Source organism: Terrapene carolina, unplaced genomic scaffold, assembly GCF_002925995.2.
Source record: "Terrapene carolina triunguis isolate 2854851 unplaced genomic scaffold, T_m_triunguis-2.0 Scaffold211, whole genome shotgun sequence".
Taxonomy (NCBI): domain Eukaryota; kingdom Metazoa; phylum Chordata; order Testudines; family Emydidae; genus Terrapene; species Terrapene triunguis.
Genome location: NW_020664562.1, coordinates 22,968,150 through 22,991,846, shown reverse-complemented (window position 1 = coordinate 22,991,846; position 23,697 = coordinate 22,968,150). Strand labels below are relative to the sequence as shown.

Genomic DNA, 23,697 nt, shown 5'->3' with positions numbered 1-23,697 from the left:
TTGCTGAAGTTACACTTGTTAGTATGTTTCATTTGGCAAGTCTTCTATAGCCAAAACAGTTAATTTATGCTCTCTTAAATGGTATGAGCCTAAGAACGGTCATAGTGGGTCAGACCAAAGGCCCATCTAGCCCACTGTCCTCTGACAGTGGCCAATGCCAGATGCTTCAAAGGGAATGAACAGAATAGGGCAATCAAGTGATTCACCCCGGTTGCCCATCCCAGCTTCTAGCAGTCAGAAGTTCAGGGACAACTAGCACACGGTTGCATCCCTGACCATCCTAGCTAACAGCCATTGATGATCTATCCTCCATGAACTTACCCGATTCTCTTTTGAGCCTAGTTATGCTTTTGGCCTTCACAACACCCGTTGGCAAGGAGTTCCACAGGTTGACTGTGTTGTGTGAAGTACTTTATCTTTTAAACCTGCTGCCTATTAATTTCATTGGGTGACCCCTAGTTCGTGTGTTATGTGAGGGGGAAAATAACACTTCCTTATTCACCTTCACACCATTCATGATTTTATAGACCTTTACCATATCCCCTCTCAGACATCTTTTCCAAACTGACCAGTCCCAGTCTTTTTAATCCCTCCTCATATGGAAGCTGTTCTATACCCCTGATCATTTTTGTTGCCCTTCTCTACTTTTTCCAATTTTAATACCTTCTGAGAGGGAGAACCAGAACTGCACATAATATTCAAGCTGTGGCCGTACCGTGAATTTATAGTGGCATTATATTTTCTTTCTTATCTTTCCTAATGGTTTCTAATATTGTTAACTTTTTTGATGGCTGCTGCACATTGAGCAGATATATTCAGAGAACTATCCCCAATGACTCCAAGATCTCTTTCTTGAGTAGTGACAACTAATTTAGTCCCATCATTCTGTATGTATAGTTGGAATTATGTTTTCTAATGTGCATCACTTTGCATTTATCAACAATGAAGTGTGCCCAAAAGCCTAGACAGTAGATATAATTCTTTTTTTAAACTAGATTTATAAAAAAAGTGGTGGGGGGTGGCTCCCTAACCACCAGCAAGCTCCCTTTATATTCAGTGACTCTCTGTCTGTGGGTTTTTGTTGTAATATTTTGATCAAGAATTTAAATTATTTTTAAAGTTACATTTTTAATAGCCCTTATAGCTGCAAAGAATAACTCAAATGTGAAAAGGGGTAAACGGTCATCTCTGGGTGTCTGCAGAGAGCTAAAAGCTGTTAATTGTCACCATCATCCATGGTGTTAACTCTGAAACCTAGTTAAGGCCATTTAGGGTTGATTTTGAAAAGGAAAATAAGGAAGTTAATTGAATTTCAATGGGAGTTGGGCATCTTACTTCCTTAGGCTCCTTTAAGAATCCCAGTCTTCGCTCTCAACTTTTTGTTAGCTACCTCACTGCTTAGCTTGGCAGAAATATCCAAGCTCGTGCGCTTATCTCACTTTCTCAACTGTCTGCTACCCAGCTACCAGAAGCTCTAAGTTTCCCAACATACTAAAATGCATCTATGATTTGTCAATACTACTGAAAAATAGTTTAAACTGTGCCCCAAAGCAGAGCTTGATGGCAAAACACAAGAGTACTATACTTACCAGTCATACTAATTTTCCAATTTAATTCAATAAAAAAAAACTTAAAATATACCTGAAACTACCACAGATCCAACTCCATACCTTCTAGCAGTAGTAGTCCTTTGGGCTCTTTGTTGCCCTCCTTTTTAAAGTCCTCACCCTGAAATTCCTGTACCTTGGCCACAAAGATTGTGACCATAGAACTTTTGATGAGGCTTCCTTCAGAAGCCATCACCACCTATGAAGCAACAGAAAGGGAGCATGCTGCATCCACCATCTTGCCTGGGGCTAAATATAACACTAGCTCAGAACTCTCAGTTCAGCTTCCCATGGTTCTGTGCTGAAATAAAGTCACAGTATTAAATGCTAAGTGTCTTTTTTAATAAAAGTTTTTTTTTGTTTTGTTTTTTTAAATAGAGTTGCTAGTTATATCTGACAAACACTATCTTTTCTTCACTACAGGGCTGTTTCAGAATTCAACTTGTGCATTCTAAATGGAATCTTAATGTTTGAAAGGTAGAGATCACACCATTAAAGGAAATAACAGAAGCAATTAGTAATCTCTCTTCATATAGGTCTCAAAAAAATCTAAGGTTATACATAGGATGTGGGTTTTTCTTTGGGAGTACTATTACAGAAAATCTGTGGTGTTAGTAGAGGTCATGACACAAAGCACAGTATCTGGTCTCTAGGCAAGAAATGAGTGTTATTTTAAACACTATACATTTATAGGACAACTGAAGACCAATCTACAAAAGACAAGAGGCAATCTACAGCAAACAATTTTGGCAAGCAATGTGTATGTTATCAGGACAGTGAAAGGGTTTAAAAAAATATGAAGTCTAAACATTTTTAGGATTTCGGTGGGGTGTTTGTTTGATTGTTTTTTTTAAGAACCTCAGAATGTATGCTCAAATATCAAATTAAACCTATGTTGTATCACAAGGATAGCTGAATGCCAATGAATGAACCCCCCAGGAGTGTTGCCTCTGCATGTTCACACTTGTGGGATGCAACCTCCACACTTCCTGGTGCTGCTGACTTGGGAGAATTCTAGAAAAGCAATGCCCCTTGGTGTTGCAACAAGCATTCTCTTGTGGCACTGACTGTCAGAAGCCAATGTTACAAGAGAACCAAGAAGCCTCAGCCACCACAATTCCTTCTGCTAAACAGAGTCCCATTAGATGGTGTCTAAGCTAGGTATTTTCCCCTCCGCTAGGGGGGCTGAACCAATGTTGAAAATCCCTGTGTGGATGAGTCTCTGGCTCCAGAGGACATCTGATGCATGTTGGCCAGATTCGCTTGGAGCAGATAACAGAGTCAGTGCTTAGGACAGTGTAAATAGCCAGCAGTTCAACCTACACTCCTACCTGCGAGTGTATCTGCACCACTGCCATCCTATAGATAGTGGAGGCATGAGAACTGGAGTCCCATGGATCTAAAAGGAGGCTGCTGGCACAGTGTTCTCTTGGTCCTCACTTTTGGAATTCTTTTCCCCGCTCTCCCCCCTCCCAACCCCAATTTGAAATGAACACAGTTTAACCTAAACCAGGTTTCTTTGTATATTGAGACCCACACAGATGGGCTCCTTAAAAGCCGGATTTTGCATCAGCACAGAAAGTTTGGCACTGAAAGGCTCACTTCCCAGCACTAGTGATGAAGCCTCTGTGCCCACCCAAGACTTAGATTGTTTCTCATGGCTGAAATGTCAGATTTCATCACTGATTTGCCTGGCTTTCCCTGACCTTTCCCCAAAGGCAAGTGACCAATCTTATGTGGGATCCTGAGACCATGTTTATAAGGCCTTTATGGTGGGGAAGGCACATAGCCCCTACTACCTATTAGTGAAGGTTCAAGGTGTGGAGAGACTGAGAAAGGTAGATGTGAAATGTGCAAAAGAAGAAGTTTAAGATAAAAATGCTTTACACAGCTACCTCTGAGATGATCAGAACACTACAGTTCCTCAGATCACTGTATGAGAATTATTGAATCAATAGCAGCCAAAAGGAAAGGCTCTTTTGCCTTCTAAAATGTTTTTACTGATTTAGAACTGTCTACATAGCAGTAATCTGCCTGACCCTGACTTTCAGTCACCTTGGGAGGCTTTTTAAACTCTTGCTGTGTGGTGAAGAGACACTTTGCATTAGAAAATGTAAATGAAGTTTATTCAGAAGGGTAAATGTGGTGACTAGTGGCCTTTCAGTGACTTCAGGATGACTCATTCTAGACTTTCAAAAAACACATCATAAACATGCACCGCTATTGATAAGAGTAAAAAAGTTTCCTGTAATTTGAAAAAGATGGAAACAATTTCTTTACTTAAGTCAGTACTTGGAAAAGTTGTTAAACAGAGGTCACAGAAAGGCTTTATTCTAGAAAAACAGTGTTACAAGTTTAGACTGCGGAGGCGAGCTAGCACAATCATGGACTTCCTTTACAATTGTTCTCAACTGAGTTTTTATGTGGATGGGACAGGGTAGATGCAACAAAATTATTTGAATTTGCCTAGAAGTGAGCCAGGAGAAAGCAGTGTTGCCCACTGTCCAGATTGACCTAAAGGGTGAGTTCTGACCACTAGTTTTTTTTATTATTAATTATTATTATTATTATTATTATTATTATTATTAAATGAAAACTATTATACTCAAACCTAATTTTTCTTATTTTTCACAAGCTCAGACGCACCTTAGATACCTCACAAACAGGTCATGATTCCTTCCCTGAAGACTTTATAATCTAAATTTAAACTGACAAGTGGGTGGGTCAAACACAAGAGAGGAAGCAGAGGTAAGAAGAGTGGCAAAGGTGACAATTCATTTACTGGTATGGATCTTGTCAGTTTACTTTTTTAATCATTTCTTGGATTTAAGTCCACACTGTTAGACAGAGGCTAAATTTTATATTTGTTTTCAGTTCTCTTTAAAACTGGAGTACTCTGAGTTACACAGAAATGAAACAAGGAACAGGTTTATATGTCTTTTGCTTAGGAATGCCTGTGGAATGGATTATTTTTTGCTCTTAAATGTGTTCACTCAGACTAAAACCCTCAAAACCTACCAACATTAGGAAGTGAATGCCTTAAATGATCAGGGAAAACTGCATTGCCGGTTATTATGAAATGTACCTAAATATCCTATTGGTTATAGAAAAATAATCAAAAGCTATTTCGTTAGACAATTATATCCACTGTTAAGTACTAGAATTTTGCATTTCCTTTTATCTACCATTGTGTTTAACCTAAACTAAAAGTGATCCAAAACAGTGATTTAAATTTAGCACTGTATATGTACAGTCAGATCAGTATTAGTGTGGGTGTAGTGATACTTCATATGTATTACAAATTTAACACCAAATGTCTTGCACTTGCACCTAGGAAAAAATTCACAGAAAAATGCATGATTTAGGTTAAACATGATTATGGCCCATGTTGGTCTGACACTTAATCCCTAGAGTTTCTTAGAAAAGCACCCCTCCCCCTCAAAAGGAAGAGTATGTGGTAACCTGACTTCCCCCCTGCATTTTTATCAACCCTACAACACTGCCACAAGCGTAGCCGTTTGTGATGCTCTTAGTTAAGTGTAATCACTTAGTTTTAGAGACAGACACTCCATAAACGCCTGTTATCCAGAGTGCACTTTAAGACTTGAAATACAAGTAGTAATATCTTAAAGAGGAGTCAACCTGAAGGAACCTCTTGCATCCCTAGGTTAGGTCAGAGCAATTATGACAGGGTTGGAAGTGACATGCAAGAGAACAATCTTAAGAGGACACAAGGAGGCAGATCCTTCTCCACAGAGAAGTCTCATCTCTCTATTATAGGTCGGGCAGTAGCATAGCTTAGTAGTAAGGCTGCCTGACACTTCTAGCTGTAAGGCCCTGTTTTCATGAACTTTTAAAAAACTTTAACAGAGGTTAACCGTTTGGAATGAAATTTTCTATGTGGGTGTCTGCCTCAAGCTGCATCTATTCTGGAAAATTTCAGCCAAAACAGTCCAGCAGTTAAGGACAAGACTAGAGAAAATTACCAGATTTTCCAGTGGCAAAATTCTGGAGACCTTCTCTTGGGAAAGCTCTAAAGCACGGCCATGATAGAGCAAAGATTTGAATTTTGGCAGGTAGTAGCCTTTGTATCAGGGATGTGCCTTTTGTCATCCTTGTGAAAATCCACTCAAATTAGGCCAATGTATCAGACTTTGAAAAAATTGCAGCCCACACATGCTCTGTGGAGACTTGCTAGAGGTTTACAACTCACTGAGCATGCTCCATTCCCTCACAGCTCCTAATGTTAACCACACTGTGTGCACAATCCCCACAGAGCAAATGGCCAGGCACTGAAACTGAACTGTGGCCAGGCAACAGAACTGAGAGATGGCAGCTTGTCTTCCCTGTATTCTTAGTGACCCCTCTGCCGGCAACTAGGCATTGTGGGAGAGGAACCCACCTGACAAACTCATAGGGAACAAAGAACCAGACCCAGGATATTGTGGGGGAGTAGTTGGCACAACAAGCCTGGGGAAGAGGCTGGGACAAAAAAGAGAAACTAGCAGGGCAAAAAGGCTGGGACTTGGAACCAGTTGGTGGAGGGATTAGAGATCTGACAAGGAGCCAGGATGAGCATGGTGATTGGTTGGGAAAAAATTGGAACAAGGAGCAAGGGGAGGCGAGGACACAAATCGGATGAGAAGCCCAGGGGTGGGCAGGAGAGGCAGGCAACTGCAGACCAGGGAGTGAACTGAGTTAGCTAGCCAAGGCAACTGGGGACAAGGAACTAGAGGAGTGGGGAGACTGGGATGGAGTGTTCAGAGAGGTAATATTAGGATTTGCCACGCAAGATAACTGGGACTGCCCAAGTGAGAAGAGAATGGGATGAGGAGCCAGTGGTGAGATAGAAACAGGGACAGGTTGGAGGGAATGGGTCAGAATGGGTCAAACTTGGGTAAAATGGCAGAATAGTCTGTGCCCACTAGAGAACTCCCCCAAAGCCTAGAATCAAGTCCAAGATTCCTGAGTCACCATTCCTCTGCTGGCAGCAAATATCCGTCACTCACTAGGAGGGTCTTCTCCTCTAGTGCTGGTCCACATAGAGGATAAGAATCTATTTCTGCTATCAATTACTCTGTTAGTTCAAGTGGCAGAAGTCTGTGTCATGGATCTAAAGGTTCCTACCCTGCTGGTGAACCATGTAGGGGTCAATATGATGCCACATGATTGAATTGGTCTCTTCCAATTTTCTTTTTTAATAAGATAGGAAATTAAACACAAACTATGTTAAAAGAACATTAAGGTTGTAAAGTCAAGCACTCAAAAGTTAAGAAATAAAACAGTATGTGATAATATAATCAGAGACTGCATCATAATGCACATGCACAAATGGGCCAAATTAAGATTATGTATACAACCTTAATTCTCACATTTCTTAACTTTGGAGTGCTTGACTTTGCAACCTTAATGTTTATATTTCACAAAAAACAAACCCTACATTAAAATAGATCTGCAGCTTCCTAAAGGCAAAACTTCTGTTTGTTTTATTTGGGGCTGTATGTTCTATAGTTCACTAGCTCTAGAAATAAGCATTTATTCGCCAGTACTATTCTATTGGTTTTTGGTTAAGGTGTTCTGAAGGCTTTGGGTTCCCAAAGTAGTAAGTTTTGAGCATAAGCTTCATTATTGCTACCAAGTACTATCTTTAAGCTAAATGTTGTAGCAGTGTTGGTCCCATGACATTAAACAAGGTGGTTGAGGTAATATATTCTACTGGACCAACTTCTGTTAGTGAGAGAAGTTTTTGAGCTGCACAGAGCTCTTCAGGTCTGTGTAGCTCAAAAGCTTGTGTCTCAACAGAAGTTGGTCCAGTAGAATATATTACCTCACCTACCTTGTCTCTGCAATATCTTTAAGAGAAGTTATCTGCTCACAAAACTTCATATGTTGAAAACTTCAGCACAATCTAGTTAATCACAAATGAGCATTTTAAAATGTCTATGTCCTAGATTTATGTTAGAGAAACTAATATTTCTACTTAAAGAATACAAACTCATGTTTAAAGTGATTTGTCTGTCCTTAACCAGGATATGACAAAACAATGGCCAAATACTGAAACAGTTGCATTTTGTATTTCAACAGACTGTTAATAGGCTCAGTAGCACACAAAGGAAACTGAACAGAGCAAGCTTGAAAAAATTAGCAACTCTGACTGTCAGACATGACTAAATAACTTCATATCATAAATGGATTACAAACAGAAGAAAACATCCACTTTCCTTATTTCTGAAAAAAGTGAATGCATCTCATTGAAACAAGCCACAGAATGCTAACAGTAAACATCAACTAGGTCTGCTAAAACAAGCTCATTACTTAACAAGTATTTTAATATAGCTAAATGCAAAGTTGCACATCTAGGAACAAAGAATACAAGCCATACCTACAGAATAGGGGACTGTATCCTGGAAAGTGGAGAGACTGAAAATAATTTAGGGGTGATAAGGGACAAGCAACTTAACATCAGCTCTTAATGTTATACTGTGGCAAAAATGGCTAATGTGATCGTTGGATGCATAAATAGGAGTAATGAGTAGGGAAGTGATTGATTCTGTATATTGTTAGAGATTCTAGAACACTGCATATAGTTCTAGTGTCCATATTTTTAAGAAGATGTTGAAAAATTAGAGAGAGGGTACAGAGCAGAGCCACAAAGATGTATGAAGGCTGGAGAAAATGCCTTACAATGAGGCTTAGACAGCTCAATCTATTTATCTTATCAAAATAAAATTGAAAGGTGACATGATTATGTTGTCTATACCGTCTCTGGGAGAAAACACCAGGTACTGAACAACTCTTTACTCTAATGGAGAAAAGCAAATAAGAACAATGGCTGGAAGTTCAAGCCAGACAAATTCAAATTAGATATACAGCACAAGTTTAAGACAGTGTTTAACTACTGGAACAACCTACCAAGGGAGGGTGAATTCTCCATCTCCTAATATCTTCTAATTAAGACCAGATGCCTTTCTGAAAGAAGATCTGCTTTAGTAAAACACAAGTTATTGGGCTCAATATAAAGATAACGGTGAAATTCTACAGCCTTGTTATGCAGGAGGCTGGACTAACTAGTCCAGGGGTCTCAAACTCAAATGACCACGAGGGCCACATGAGGACTAGTGCATTGGCTCAAGGGCTGCATCACTGACACCCCACCCCCCGCTGCCCTTGGACCCGCCCCCACTCCACCCCTTCCATGAGGCCCCGCCCCTGCCCCGTCTCTTCTCCACCTCCTCCTCCAAGCGGTTTTAATAAAAATATATACACTCAGTAAAGCCCCCCGACTGCACTGGGCTGCACCACCACTCCACCCCTGCTCTGCCTCTTCCAGGGGTGGCAGGTTTGTAGACATTTTGGTGGTGCCCAGAACCTGCCCCCCCAAACTCCGCCCCCACCTGCTTAAGGCTCTGGGAGGGAGTTTGGATGTGGGAGGGGGTCTGGGGTGCAGGCTCTGGGATGGAGTTTGGGTGCTGGGTGCAGGCTCTGGGCTGGGGCAGGGGGTGGGGGGTGCAGGCTCTGGAATGGAGTTTGGGGATAGGAGGGGGTGCAGGGGTGAGGGCTGTGGGGCTGGGATGAGGGGGTTGGGGCATTGGAGAGGCTCAGGACTAGGGCAGGGGAAGGGCAGCCTGCCCTGGCCCTAGTGAACGGGGGCACTAGGACCCTGCGGCAGCAGGTGATGCCGGAAGCTGGCAGAGCGGAGCGGAGCCAGCGTGAGCTGCAGGCTACGGGGCGGTGAAGGGGCAGCAAATGAGCCCGGGGGACACTCGGGGGAGGTGCGTGGGGGCGGCAGGCAGGGTCGGGGGAGAGACCCAGCCCCAAACATTGGGGAGCAGCGAGCAGGGAGCTTAGCTGCCACATAAAATAACTCGGGGGGGGCAGGTGTGAGGGGAGTTCAGCAGCGACAGGAAGTAACGGGGGGGGAGGAGGTGCACGGAGCCCCGCGGGCCACATGCGGCCCACGTGTTTGAGACCCCTGAACTAGTCCAACTGGACAATTCCTGAACGCATGCACCTGTGCAGCAGACCTGCTCTACAAAATGGCATTCTCCATGCAGCATGACCTCACATGAACTACATGTGAGGTCACGCTGCATGGAGGATGCCATTTTGTTTCTGTATGTGGCCTGCAGAGGTGTTGCGCAACTACGCATGAGACTCACGTCACTGAACATGATGATCCAAAGGCCCCTTCTGGTCTTAAAAGCTATGATTTAAAAAAGCTGATAAAAATGCATTACACCTTTTTTAATAAAATGTTTGTTAGTACATATGAAGAATACATAGGAGAAGAGATTGACTAAAACTCAGCTATTTTCTTGCTATCTTGTTTCAGAGATAAGTAAAATAAGTATTACAGATGAATTGCTTATCTATGCATTTCTAAGGCACTTATCACTATAGTATCTGGGCACAATGCGATAAAACAGATGATTGCTCTATCTTTCAATCGTTTTTGTGCCTATTGTGCTTGAGGAAAAATATTCATGGTAAAGGACGCTTCATAAAGGCTCTGTTTGCTTTGTAGGCTGATGTGTACAAATAAAGTTGACATCAGCGTCGCAAAGAAAATGAACAAATGCTGTATAACTCTCATACAGACAGCAAGACAAGAGTGCAGTAAAGGAATAAGTTGGGATTTTAAAAAGAGTTTGGATCATGTAAGTATAGCTAAGGAAAAAGGATACAGTAGTTGAGGGATCAAAGGGAGAGAAAAGCTTGGCCACCATAAGCTAAAGAGAAATGTTTTGAAGGCAACATTTCAGAGGAAACGACTAGGAAGTTGTTTGGGAACTTAGAATTCCTAGCTGTACAGACAGACTTCCCGGCTGATATTATGAAGTTGGTGCTACGAAATTGCAGCATCACTCGATGCCTCTAAGTAAATATGGAATCCACTATGGGCTGGCAGGGCTGTGTTACATCGCTGCCAGCTCAGGGACAATAATAACTTGGTAGAATGTAATGGTCACCTATCCAGGTGGAAATGCCTGAAGCAAGAATATATTTAAGCCAAAAGAGATTTCTCCCAATTTGTTTGCAGGGGTGATGAAAATGAAGAAAGTGGAAAGTTACCAGCAACGTGACAGAAAGAGGCGTTAAAAAAAAAAGATTCACAGGGGAAAAGATCAGCACAAAGAAAGAGGCAAGAGGAAGAGGAGCTGGGGGGGAAGAAGACTCCACATTTCAGAACACAAGCCTGGACAGCTCCCAGAGAACCCTCAGCCCAAAGTATACTTTGGAGTGTTGAGGAAACTCAGGCAGAGAAATACATATAGGGTTTTCTTTAAAAAATTTAACGTAATGGTAAGGCCACGTGTCTTCTTTGCCAGAAGCGTGTTTCTCAGTTCAAATCTTCAAACTTGCAGCATCATTTCGTTTCTAGCCATGCACATATGGATCAAGAATTATCACAAGGTTCTGAACTCCACACTTTAAAACTGAAAACTTTGAAAAAAAAACCAAACAGATGTAGAAGCCCAGTTCTTCACCAGATTTGCCAACCGATTGCAGACTGTAACATTAGCCTCCTATTATGTGGCCTGGCACATAGCCCATGTGAAAAAGCCCTACTCTGAAGGAGAGCTTCTAAACGTGCCTCACTGATGTAATTGCAATCCTGTCGCTAGAGAATGAGAATCTATCGAAGAAAATTTCTGGCCTGTAGCTTTCACGTCACACAACAGAATGCAGAATCTCCAACCTGAACAGTGACATTGAATCGCAGCACTTGCAACTTCAGCAGTGAGAGTGTTTGAGCATCGCTTTGGATGAGTTGTGCCATGCACAGGATAAACCTTATTATCGGTATGTGTCCACACTCTGTCTGACTACTGTGTTGTAAGGGAAGAACTCCTCGATATCGTGTCACTAAAGGACAGAACTCGTGGACGAGATCTAAAGGAGGCATTGATGTTGGTAGTTGCGAAAAGCCACTTGCCTTTACAGAGGCTCACTGCCATTGCAACAGATGGGGCTCCATCGATGTGGGGATCTGCGAATGGATTAGTAGGGCTTTGTAAATCTGATGAGAGCTTTCCTGAATTTTGGGCATTTCACTGTATTATTCATCAGGAGCAACTGGTATCTAAAAATCTCAAGTTTGATCACGTCATGAAACCTGTCTTGCACATTATGAATTTCATTCTCTCAAATGCACTTAATCAGACAATTTCAAAATCTAATTGAAGAACTGAATGAAGACGACTCCCCTGCCAATTTGCCATTTCACTGTGCAGTTTGATGGCTCTCGAGAGGTAAAGTTATTTCCTGTTTTTTCAAGCTCCTGGAACCAGTAAAATTGTTTACAGAGGAGAAGCACAGAATACATCCCGAACTTACAGATCCTGGATGAGCTCTAGACTTGGCATTTCTTGTAGACATGCTGCTGCATTTGGATAAACTAAACATGACTTACAAGGAAAATTCCGGTTGCTGTCTGATCTAGTGCAAGGCGTATTTGCGTTCGTGAAACAACTGCAGTTGTTTCACAGCCAAATGCTTGAGGGAGAGCTGAGACACTTTCCCTCAAAGTCACAACTTTAAGCCAGATCTCAGACTCATAGACTTTAAGGTCAGAAGGGACCATTATGATCATCTAGTCTGACCTCCCGCATGATGCAGGCCACAAAAGCTGACCCACCCACTCCTGGAATAATTCTCTCCCTTGACTCAGCTGTTGAAGTCCCCAAATCCTGATTTGAAGACTTCAAGTCGCAGAGAGTCCTCCAGCAAGCGGCCCCTGCCCCATGCTGCGGAGGAAGGCGAAAAACCTCCAGGGCCTTTGCCAATCTACCCTGGAGAAAAATTCCTTCCCGACCGCAAATATGGCGATCAGCAGAACCCCGAGCATGCGGGCAATATTCTCCAGCCAGACCCGCATTGACCATTGATACTAATTACCTGCGATGGCACATTATTGACCTATTGACTAAAATCACGTTATCCCATCAAACCATCCCCTCCATAAACTTATCAAGCTTAATCTTAAAGCCAGAGAGGTCTTTCGCCCCCACCGTTTCCCTCGGAAGGCTGTTCCAGAACTTCACCTCTCTGACGGTTAGAAACCGTCGTCTAATTTCAAGCCTAAACTTCCCGACGGCCAGTTTATATCCATTCGTTCTCGTGTCCACATTAGTACTGAGCTGAAATAATTCCTCTCCCTCCCTGGTATTTATCCCTCTGATATATTTAAAGAGAGCAATCATATCCCCTCTCAGCCTTCTTTTGGTTAGGGTAAACAAACCAAGTTCCTCGAGTCTCCTTTCATACGACAGGTTTTCCATTCCTCCGATCATCCTAGTGGCCCTTCTCTGCACCCATTCCAGTTTGAGTTCATCCTTTTTAAACATGGGAGACCAGAACTGCACACAGTACTCCAAATGAGGTCTCACCAGTGCCTTGTATAACGGAAGCAGCACCTCCTTATCCCTACTAGAAATACCTCGCCTAATGCATCCCAGATCAAAAGAAGATGCAGCAGAACCCCTAAAATGGAGCACAACTAGATAAGTGAGTGTGATTAAAGATCTTAAGGACAGTTTTGAGGAAAGATTCCAAGATTTGCAGCAGAAAAGACCTCAAATCAGATTTCTGATTGACCCTTTTAGTGCTGAAGCCCCCTTTAGTCACTGATGAAGCAACATGCCCGATGGAAATAGAACTTTTGGAAGATGACAGACTGAAAACTGTTCAGAAGACAGAGGAGACCCTTACTTTCTGGAAATCTGTACCAAAAGGATCAATACCCCGACATCAGAGATGCAACCCTAAAAATTATCTCTAGGTTTGCCTCGACCAGTCTTCGTGAATCTGTTTTCACAACACTCAAACATGTGAAATACAAGCATCAATCCATTTTGACAGACAGCCACTTAAGAGAACTGCTGCAGCTGAGCACAAATGAACACAAACCAAACTTCAAGGGAATTGTTGAAAGCAAAGATTTCCAGAAATCCCACTAAGTAAAAGGTTAAGTTATTATTGTTAATTATACATTATAAATATACATCAACTTATATAATGAGAGAGAGAGAGAGCGCGAGAATATATACAGACACCATATTACTGTGGCTCTTTGGCAATGCACATTGGTAAATTCTGGTTCCTTCTCAGGCTCAGGTTGGCCACCCCTGACTTAGACAACTGAAATGTGGGTTTAGGACAATGCCTACACTTCTGGCCCTGGCAGTAGAATTGGGCCAAACAAGAAAGGTGATTTAAAAAAAAAAAGTTTTAGTTTGATTCCAATCTAAAAGGTTTTCAATCTTTGAAATATTCAGTGGCACTTCATATTTACATTACATTGACAAAGTCAGCAAAGGCAAACAGACAAGTTAGAAGCCAAGAGGAAAAGCATGGCTCTCTGTCACTTGCATGGAAGCAATAATTAACATCCCAGAAGTCTATTTGACAGAATGCAAGGTCTTTATTTCTAAAAGGAAATATTCAACAGTACAGCATTACCCAACATTAGAGAAGCACGGCCTTGTGCTTAGGTGAGAAGGAAAAGGGAGCAAATAAAAGGGAGAATGCTAAATAAGGATGGGGCCAGTACTATGTTACACATTTAGCATTTACAAGTGTTATTTGTTACCTGGATTTCTAGTTCAGCAATATGCTGCTGGAGTTCTGCCACAGCTGCTATGCTGTCTGCTTCACGGAGTCTTACTGCCATCACTTCTTCCTTGTTCTGAAAAGAGTTGAATAGGGCTAAGCTGTAAAATCAAGAGGTAACTTTCTCTGATGTTTTGGGTTTGTGAGGGGGAGGCTCCCTGAGCCCAGGCTCCAGCCTAAGCCTGAACACCTACATAGCAATTTTACAATCCTGCAGCCTGAGCCCAAGCCAGCGGACACAGGCCAGCCATGGGTGTTCAGTTGTAGTGTAGATATACCCTAATTTATTCCTAGCAGATGAAACTTAAGATGTGGCTCTTCCTCCCTGTCCCCCTTCCTTCTCTACTCTTTTGTTCTTTGTCTTCCCTTTATTTGGGGGATGGGGGAAGAGGGAGAGGAAGAAATAAATAAGTTATTTAAGATTTTAATACCCAGGAAAAGGACTAGATTAAGAGTACAAGTGAAGTCTTCTCTTCATCCACAGAAGTGATATAGCATGGACCGTAACACTGCAAACCAGTGTACCTCAACAGTTGGCATGTAAAGCACACCCCTAGCTGTCAAAGGCTTAGTCTCCATAGTAATTCAAACATTGACCTCCCAGTGCTAACAAGGTATCCATCACAAGAGTCCATGCCCTCTCACCTGACTCATTTCACATAAGGCAACTGGTAATGTTACAACCAAGCTGGATATCTGTAACAGTGACAAACCAGTAGAACTAAAGTCCTTTTAATCAAGCACCTGAGCCCTGTATCCCAGATATGTTTTACGTGTTTGTCATTCTACAATACAGCTGTTTGATATTCCAGTTAATAAGAAAAATTGAAGTTTAAATAATCTTTTAGTTAAATATTGTGGGGAATGGAAATTTGGAGATTGTCCCACTTCCATTAGAGTTTGATGCTTGTTTTTTTCCAGCTATTTGAAATCTGATAACTGTGCTCTAGTTCTATTTTAGTTATTGGGCCTTTGATGTAAAGGTAGTGTCAAAATCAGACCCATTTAGATTTTGAACTGTACTTTTTTTATTCCGGAACAGTCATTACAGTAATTTTCAAATTGGCCTTTTATTTGGATCTTGTAAACAAAGAACATCAGTTGTTTCCCATCACTGCACTATTAGAGCATGTTGTGGACTCGATTTTTCCTTTTGTTACTTGACTATCACTTCTATAGCCATCAATTCAATTAATTTCAGTTTTTCCGTAGTTACTAGAAGATTGCTCTTTTTTAGTCTTTGTACTCCCTCTTATTTTTTATATTGTAAAGTGTTTTTTCTAAATTCTGACTTTCATAATAACTGTGGATCTGTTCTAATTCATTAGCTACCTATATTTTTCAGAGTGATAAAAACCGTAGCATCAAACCAACCTAATGCTACGGACCAGACCTCATATCTAATTCAGACTGAGGGCCGAATTCCACGCATGCAGGGCTGCTGGGTTACTTTACCTTAAAGCAGAGTTTAGCCCTAACAGTACTAGTAACTGGATTCCTTTTAATCTGACTGTGCTGATTACTAACAATTCAAGCTGACTCATCATAAGGCCCTTGAATTGTTGATCAGATATAAGAGGAACACACTGACACTTCAAATTCTTGATAAAGTCTGAAGTGTTCATGGCAAGTTGATGTATCTGAGGTTCAGTTCATAACTATCTGCTTTCAGTTAAGGTGAGACATATGATCAACTTATTCAAAATGAGACTAATACACTGATCATACATAGCAGGTGATTTTACAGTTTCATGACAAATAGAGGAATGAACAATGGACCAGCTAACTTCTCAGAACCAGAAGATGCAGCATCTTCCACTTCAGCAGTGGGAAGTGTGCCAATAAAAAGCCCTAGCTCCTTTCATTGAGCAGCCTCTTAGTCAGAAGCTGCATTCTTGGAGAAATTCAAGGAATTAACTGCAAAGCAATATCATCCAACAAAGAAATAACACTACAAAGGGGCTATTTCCCCCCTGCCAGGAGACTGGCCATTAGGCCAGGAGTCTAAGATTTGGGGGGGGGGGGAAGAGAGAAGAGGGGTGTCAAGGTTTTTCAAGAAAAATTATCCTGACTGCATGACTTTGTATATACTTGAAAGTCTTTACATTTGCTCAGATATACAATTCTCTTAATTAGTCCTAATGTTACACGTTTCTGATGCAATACGTTTTAGATGAGAGGATACGATCCCAGACAGGTGTACACAGTTTAAGAATTTATATCCAGGAGCATTCAACTTTGTGAATTACATGGAAGGGAGGTCTAATTAGGTAGCTCTTAAAACACTGGATGGAGGAACATGAAGGAAGAGATCAACCCTATAAGGTTTGGACTATTAGTGAATGGTTGCCCACTGGACTATTTGACACTACATTTCTGAACATCCATAGTATGTTAAATTTTCTAGCTTTCAAGAGGGTTGGGCTGATGTCGCCCAAATATGAAAATCATTTAGGTAGGACTCCAACCAATTTCAAAGCATCTATTGTCAAATTAACTTACATTTGGGGAATGAAGATCTATGTCACCATTTCAGGTAAGAGAATTAACAGAATCCTTGAGGACTTCATGTAGCTTCTATTGTTCTTTCCCCCCGGCACTGGGGCCCCCACATGTCCTCAAAAAAAACCCTTAGTTTTCAGTGATGGCCATAGCAATGTTAATCATACCTATCATTCCCAAACACTACAACAGTTCTTATACCTTCTAGTTCCTTACATTGACATATTTTCTTTGGTTCAGAGCATTTCTGCTTGAACCATGTCTATCAGGCCCCATCTATACTTTTAGTTGATGTAAAATGAAAATATTTAAAGCTATAGAAACTAGTGGCCTTGAAACAACAATGGAAAACCTCCCATTTTATTCCAAAGAGGTTGTATTGATGACAGTTGTGCTAGTAAGGAAACTCCCAGATTGAGTTTGTATACAGACATGGGGTGTTTCTGGTTACCCAGGCAGATATAATTTTAAGATCTCTTTACTTGGCTGAAAGAAAAAAAAAGTCACCACACATGCCTGTCCCTAGGGAAATTAAAGAACAGTTTATGTACATGGGAGACCCATTCAGTTCTCACCTGGAAGAATGAAGATTGAGGCTTTGAGGATGTATTAGGTTGTTACTGGAGGGGAAAATGGGTGGGAGAGACAAATCTGAGATCTCTCCACAAAAGGTAATGCGAATATGAAAAAATATATTGCTTGGGGGGACTTGCAAAAGTTTCACCTTCTCTGTGTGCATTAATTTTTACAAGTGAACAGAAAACATACCAGAAAATGTAATAAGCAAACTGCTATTATAAACCTGGTTCTAAGAGGTTTTCGACTACAAAATGCTGCTTTAAATAAGTGCTTGTATTCTGGTAGCAACCACCCAGGCTTTAGCTTGCTGTCTAAAACAAACATACACTGTGTGAAGAATAGGGATACAATCAAGATTATATAAACAGCACACGATGCACATTTTAAAAGATAACTACACTTAACTTCCCTTCAACCTATGCATTATTACTTGACTAACTTTTTGTAAGTATCATGAAAACAGTGGGTCTTGGAGGAATACAAGGCGGCAATATTTGCCCTTAAAGATCAGTTCAGGAAGGGCATTCCAAGCACAAGGCTGTGTGAAAAAAGCAAGAAAAGTTGGAGGTGCAAACATAGGGGCAATCAAGGAGGGCATTGTTGGCAGAGCAGGAGACAAGAGGGACAGAATTGTGAATGGTCTTAAGGACTGTACTAGAAGCTTAACTAAATGCTGTGGAAGAGGGGGAGCAAATGGAGGCACTCAAGAAGGTGTGCGAGATGCGTTTAGAATAAAAGACAGGGAAGATCTTAGCAGCTGTGTTGTGAATAGCCTGGGGATGGATGATGTGGTTGCCAGGGAGGTCACAGAAGTCACTGTAGTAAGATCGGAGATGAAGAACTGAACAAGAGGTTTACCTGTATCAACTAAGAGGGGAGGCACACTCAGAAGTGTTATAGAAAAATCTGGATATGTGGGACAAGGCAGAAGGAGTCAAATATAAACATCTAGGTTTATGGGCAGTAGGAAAGATGATGGTATTGTCAACAGTAACAAAAAGGATAAGGGGGAGAGGTTTGGAAAGTAAAGATACGGAGTTCAGTTTTGCCCATGTTGTGTTTAAATTGTAGTGACACATCCAAGATGACGTCAGAAAGACAGGCTGAGATGTGGGCTAGGTTGGAAGGAGCTGATTAAGAGAGGTTTGAGAGTTCTTTTCCAATCAGCATACACATGGTAGCTGAAGTCATGCAAGAAGCCAAAAAAGATGTAAGAGGAGAGGTTGGTCAAGGGAAGAGCCTGTGTGAGTGCTCGCAAAATAGGAGGATTCACTGAGATACAATGAAAGAATGATCAGAGGGTAGAAGAGCCAGGAGAGGACACAAATACCCAAGGAAGGACAAAATGTCAAGAAAGAGCAAGTAACCAGTTTTATAAGCAAGTGAAGGAGAATCAGGTAGAGAGCCAGAAATTCTGGCCATGAAAGGAGTCATTAGAGATCCTGGTGAGATTAATTTCAGTGGAATGGAGGGGCCAAGTGGAGCTAGAAAAGAGGAACTGTAAGCAACAGTGGCAAATAGTGCCTTTGAGTTTAGAGATTAAAGGAAGGGAGAGGAAGTAGTTGGAAAGGCTGGTGGAATAAAGGGACTGCTTCTTGAGGATGGAGAGACCACAGCATGCTTTTATTAAGGGGAAGAAGCAAGAGGCAAATCAGGGAGGAGTGGGTGTGGGGACAACAGGAGGACAGCAGGCATGACAGATTATATCAGTGATAGGATAAAGGAGGAAAGGATTTTGGGAAAGGGGAAAGAGGAGGGAAAATTAAATTAACTTGCTTAAGTAGGACTCTCCTAAATCACAATGATCTATTAATACAAATTGCAAATAAAAAAACAAACAAAAAACCCCACACATTATATGAATGCTACTATGCAGGATTCTGTACAAACAATCAGCTATGGGGCCAGTTCCAAGCTTACATTCAAGGTCACGGTTCAAATAATGCGCCAGAATACCAAATAGAATCAATTTATTTGCACCAAACTGAGATTAACTTCATATTAACATTATCTTGACAGATCTCAGACCATCACAAATGTGCATTTGTGAAGCATGTTGTGATGTAAGCCTCATACACCTCTCAGGGACTAATGATTATGAACCAAAATTCAGGGTCTAGCCAGGATCATAGTCAGTGTTTCCACCTCATTCACTGGCCACAAGAATTATACTTGACAAACACATAGTCCCTGCTTGCATTGAGCATCCACTAGCCGCTTATCTCAACCCATTTTAGAGCGAGGTTTTCCATGCTAATTATCCAGATGAGGATGGATACAAACTTAATCCAGATTCTGGATTAGAGGATACTCAAAGTGCTCTTTTACTTTATGAAAAGGATGAGGATACCCCACTTCTTTGCAATATTTAATAAAGATTTGATGTGATTAGTAGTATCAAACCCTATGAAACAAGAATTTACAAGTGGGGAAATGTCATTACTTATACACTAAAATGCCACCAATATATAAAACAGTTGTGAACATCTAGTAAGGAAATCAACATATGGAAAGCAATAACTGATTCAGCATTAGTAACCAACTCTTATGTAGAATGAAGTGCTGATTCTAGTCAGAATGAGATCTTGCATTTAATATTCAGTGGGCAGATCCCTAAAAAACAACTTTCATTGGCTTGTCAAATTCCAATACCCAATTACCTGTACACTTAATTTTAGGTCGCATCAGAAACAAAGGAGGCTAACAGCAGTACAATGTAAACAGCAGGAAAAATGAAAATCCTTTCTAAAGAGATGTTGAATGTCCTAGGGGAGAAGGACTACAGTATATCTAAGAAATGGTAAGAACCTTAAATTAAAATCAAATGAAACTCAATAAAAAAAACCCTTCACTAGCAAAATGAAGTTAATTAAGAGACAGAGGTGCTGAATACACACTACACTTCATAGTTTAGGGTGATTAAAGTTAGGTCAGCATAGTTTAATTGACTAGATTTCTGTACACTAAACTGTATTACCCTGAAGAGAACACTTTGAAACATGCACAAATTTCAGTATTTACAGGTTTGTGTGATATTGTAAGAAAACTATACATATTAATAAGGATGAAATTTCATCACTGGGATCTAGTGACAGTGATAAAACCACTCAAGCTTCACTCTTGGTTTATGCTGTCATCAGAACCCTTTGATGGAATTACAGCCTTACATACACTTGGGTGCATGTTATTTCTTATTATATGCATACATTTTGAATAAGTGAGTGTCATTTGAGAAATTTTTTCTTGAAATATTTTTTCAACTTTGCCCTGTATGAATGAATCTGGAAACATCTGGAACTCAAGGGTAAATATAACCAATTTACTTTTGCTAAGGCAAAACTCAGATATGTTCATGAACAAATTTGGAAGCTGATGCAGTATATGAACACAACAGTGTACAGCTGAAGGTTTAAGATGTTAGTTTGATTATTGATGTGCTGCTCATGCTAGTCTTTTGGGTTATACTAAAAATGGGCACACACAGGATTTTAACTATATTGAATATTTTCAATTTACTTTACTAAAGGAATCCTACCACCCATGTGTAATTCAAGACACGCTTTTAACTTCTGTTTTCAGCTTCTGACACGTAAAAACTTTTTACACACTTGAGCTGGAACAACTTTTGGTTTAAATAGTCTCACTTTTAGGTGAGGGGCAATGATAACTTTGAAGTATGGTTTTACAAGGAAGTTACTAAAAGAGCCTCACAAGACTCCATGTTTATGGTGTCTGACTGCCATACCAAATTTGCACAGTTCAGAAAGAAAACACAGATTTTTTTAAACTAAAAAGTGCAAACTGAACCTGGGATTTCAAAAAGTCAAGCCAGATTCTTTCATTCCTGTGCATTGACCACAATGAAGAGGTCTGTTCTACCCAGCCTTCTTGGAAACAGATTGACCAATTGTAGACACTACAGAAAGACAGGCTGCCACTGGACAGTGGGTACTGTCACACATACCCTACCCTGGGGACATGTCCCCTTCCACCCTAATTCTACCTTTGTGACCCTTCACACAGCTATATTGATTCTGCTAACCAGAATTAAGGTACTACAAACTTTTGTCATGAATGCAATCAGATATGTCTGAGTAAACCATGTTCAGAGTCTGCTGTGCAAGTCTGTGCCTTTTATACATAAGAACTGCACTTTAAAGTAAGTGACTATCAGAAAAGTTAACCTTCACAGGACCACAAATTAGAGAAGGTTGTCAACCCTCCTTTTGGTGGGTGGTAAATCCAAGATGTTACTAATTCACTAGAAGATGTAAAGGTTTGCTTTTGTGAGCATTGTCATCTATAGAATGTTGAAAATATGGATCTGATTGTAGCAAGTAAGACAGAAGAATGTGAATATATACTGCGTACATGAATTGTGTGTTCACGATGCTGGTTACCTTGCACTCAGTCTCTGCTTGTTTACGTTTTGCTTCACTCAACTGAGCAAGAAGCCCTTTGTTCTGCGCAGAAAGATATTGCGCCTTTCCTTGTAGATTGGTGACCTCTTGCTCCGCCCTCCGTAAATGGTTACTGTTGATGTGGTTCTGCATTTATAAAAAAGAAGTGTGTCAGAAGAGGTCTTATCACACCTACCTAACTAGACAAGGAAAGCACTAACATTTCTCCCAGTAGACTTTTTAAAACCGACTTGTAAATCCTGTTTATATTTACAATTTCAGTAAACCAAAAGGTTGTTTTATTGAGCAAAAAGCATTCCAAGTTTTGTTGCAATTAAAAATTGCTCATCTTAATGTTTATTTTGAATGATGCAGCTACATCTGGACAGAGTATACTCAGGTACCGGGCAGTCTAGTGCAACATTTCTCAAATGCAGCCACCAGGAGGTTTTCATGTGGCCACAACAGCCTCCTGGGCAGTGATTGGGGGGGAGGGGGGGCGGGGAGAAAAGAGCATCAGTCCCTCCCACTCTTTCCTTGTTGCTCCTGGATGCGCAGCACCCTGCACTGCCTCTGGGGAGTGGTGGGGCACAATGCTGCAGGAGCAAGGTGAGTTCTTGACCCAACCTTGGGGGGAGAGGGTTTCGGCGTCAGGCTCCAGCAGCAGGACTTCAGGAGCCTGGCCGTACAGCCCTGGGCTGAGAGCGCAGGGCAGTGCGTACTGACCCCACCCCACCCCCGCCAGCTCTGGCCACATGGCCCTGGCCTCCAGCTGAGGGACTTCACCTCCAGCCTCTGGTTCCAGCTGTGTGGCAGCAGGCATTGGCCCCCAGCTCCAGTCCCAAGCTCCAGCTGCGCAGTGGCAGGTGCCAACCTGCAACTCCAGCCGCGCGGCTCCAGCCCCTGGCGCTGACCCCCTGCCCCAGCTGCACAGCAGCAGGCGCCAACCCGTAGCTCTGTTCCCGAGCTCCGGCCATGCAGTGGCAGAAGCTGGCCCTGGGTGCTGACCCCGGTCCTGGCTGTGCAGCAGCGGGTGCTGGCTCCTGGCTCCAGCCACGCAGTCCTGGGCTCTGGCACCCAGCTCTGGCTGGTTGCCAGGCGCTGACCTACAGCTCGGGCTACGTGGCAGTGGGCTCCAATCCCTGGCTCTGGCCATGCAGTTCTTGTCCCCAGCTCCAGGCTCTGGCCATAGGCACTGATCCCCAGCCCTGGCTGCATGGCAGCAGACACCAGGCCATGGCTCCGGCCACGTGACAGTTGGACTTACCCATCCCCATCACCCCCGCTGCCTCCCATAGCCTCATCCATTCCCTCCCGCCCCCACACCATTGCCCCGGGCCCCCACTGGCTCCTCGGCCCTGCATCCATCCCACCATCGCCTCTGGCCCCTGCCGCCTGCCCCAGCAGCCCCCCCATCCAGAGCTTAATGGGTCCTGGGGCTTGCTGAGAAAAGTGATATTAACAAACATGCAAGTATCACTTTTCACAGCAGACTTACTAGCTAACTGTGAAAAGTGATACTTGCATGTTTGTTAAAAATCACGTCACTTTTCATAGCCTCCCACGTAGCTACTAAGTGTGCTGTGATATTAACAAATATACAAATATCACTCCCGAAGGGGGAAGCAGCATTATTTTTATGATTGAGTCTACCAAAAAACCCTACAAATATAAATTACAATGATTTGGATGTGTACCTGTGCATATTTATTTTTCCTAAAGTTAATTAAGTATTTTAGGAAAAAGAAGTGTCAGTGTGGCCACCAGTGAGGGTTGGTGGCCGCACTATGAGGCCACCAAAAAATTTGTTCAGAGAACACCTGGTCTAGTGTATATAGAACATTAACTAAAGTATGTTAGACACTGAAAGGCAAAGTTATATTTTTGCATATAAACAGACTCTATATGTTTATACAAAATTATATATGAACCAAATTATTGTATGCTGTTATCTTCCATTTGAACATCTATATAGAAGCACTCAGGAAATAACCTCA

The 23,697-nt window shown here is 41.7% G+C and overlaps 1 protein-coding gene across 4 annotated transcripts in view; it reads right to left on the bottom strand.

Moving 5' to 3' along the window:
* The window catches only part of LOC113404956 (ecotropic viral integration site 5 protein homolog), a 134,085-nt gene that overhangs the window by 46,229 nt on the left and 64,159 nt on the right, over positions 1–23,697 (bottom strand). For all 4 annotated transcript variants that reach the window (XM_026655881.2, XM_026655880.2, XM_026655882.2 and 1 more), the window contains 2 exons: positions 21,701–21,847; positions 14,200–14,295 (listed from right to left, as the gene is read on the bottom strand). In XM_026655881.2, coding sequence (XP_026511666.1) covers positions 14,200–14,295; positions 21,701–21,847 — 243 coding nt within the window. The remainder of the gene's footprint in view (positions 1–14,199; positions 14,296–21,700; positions 21,848–23,697) is intronic.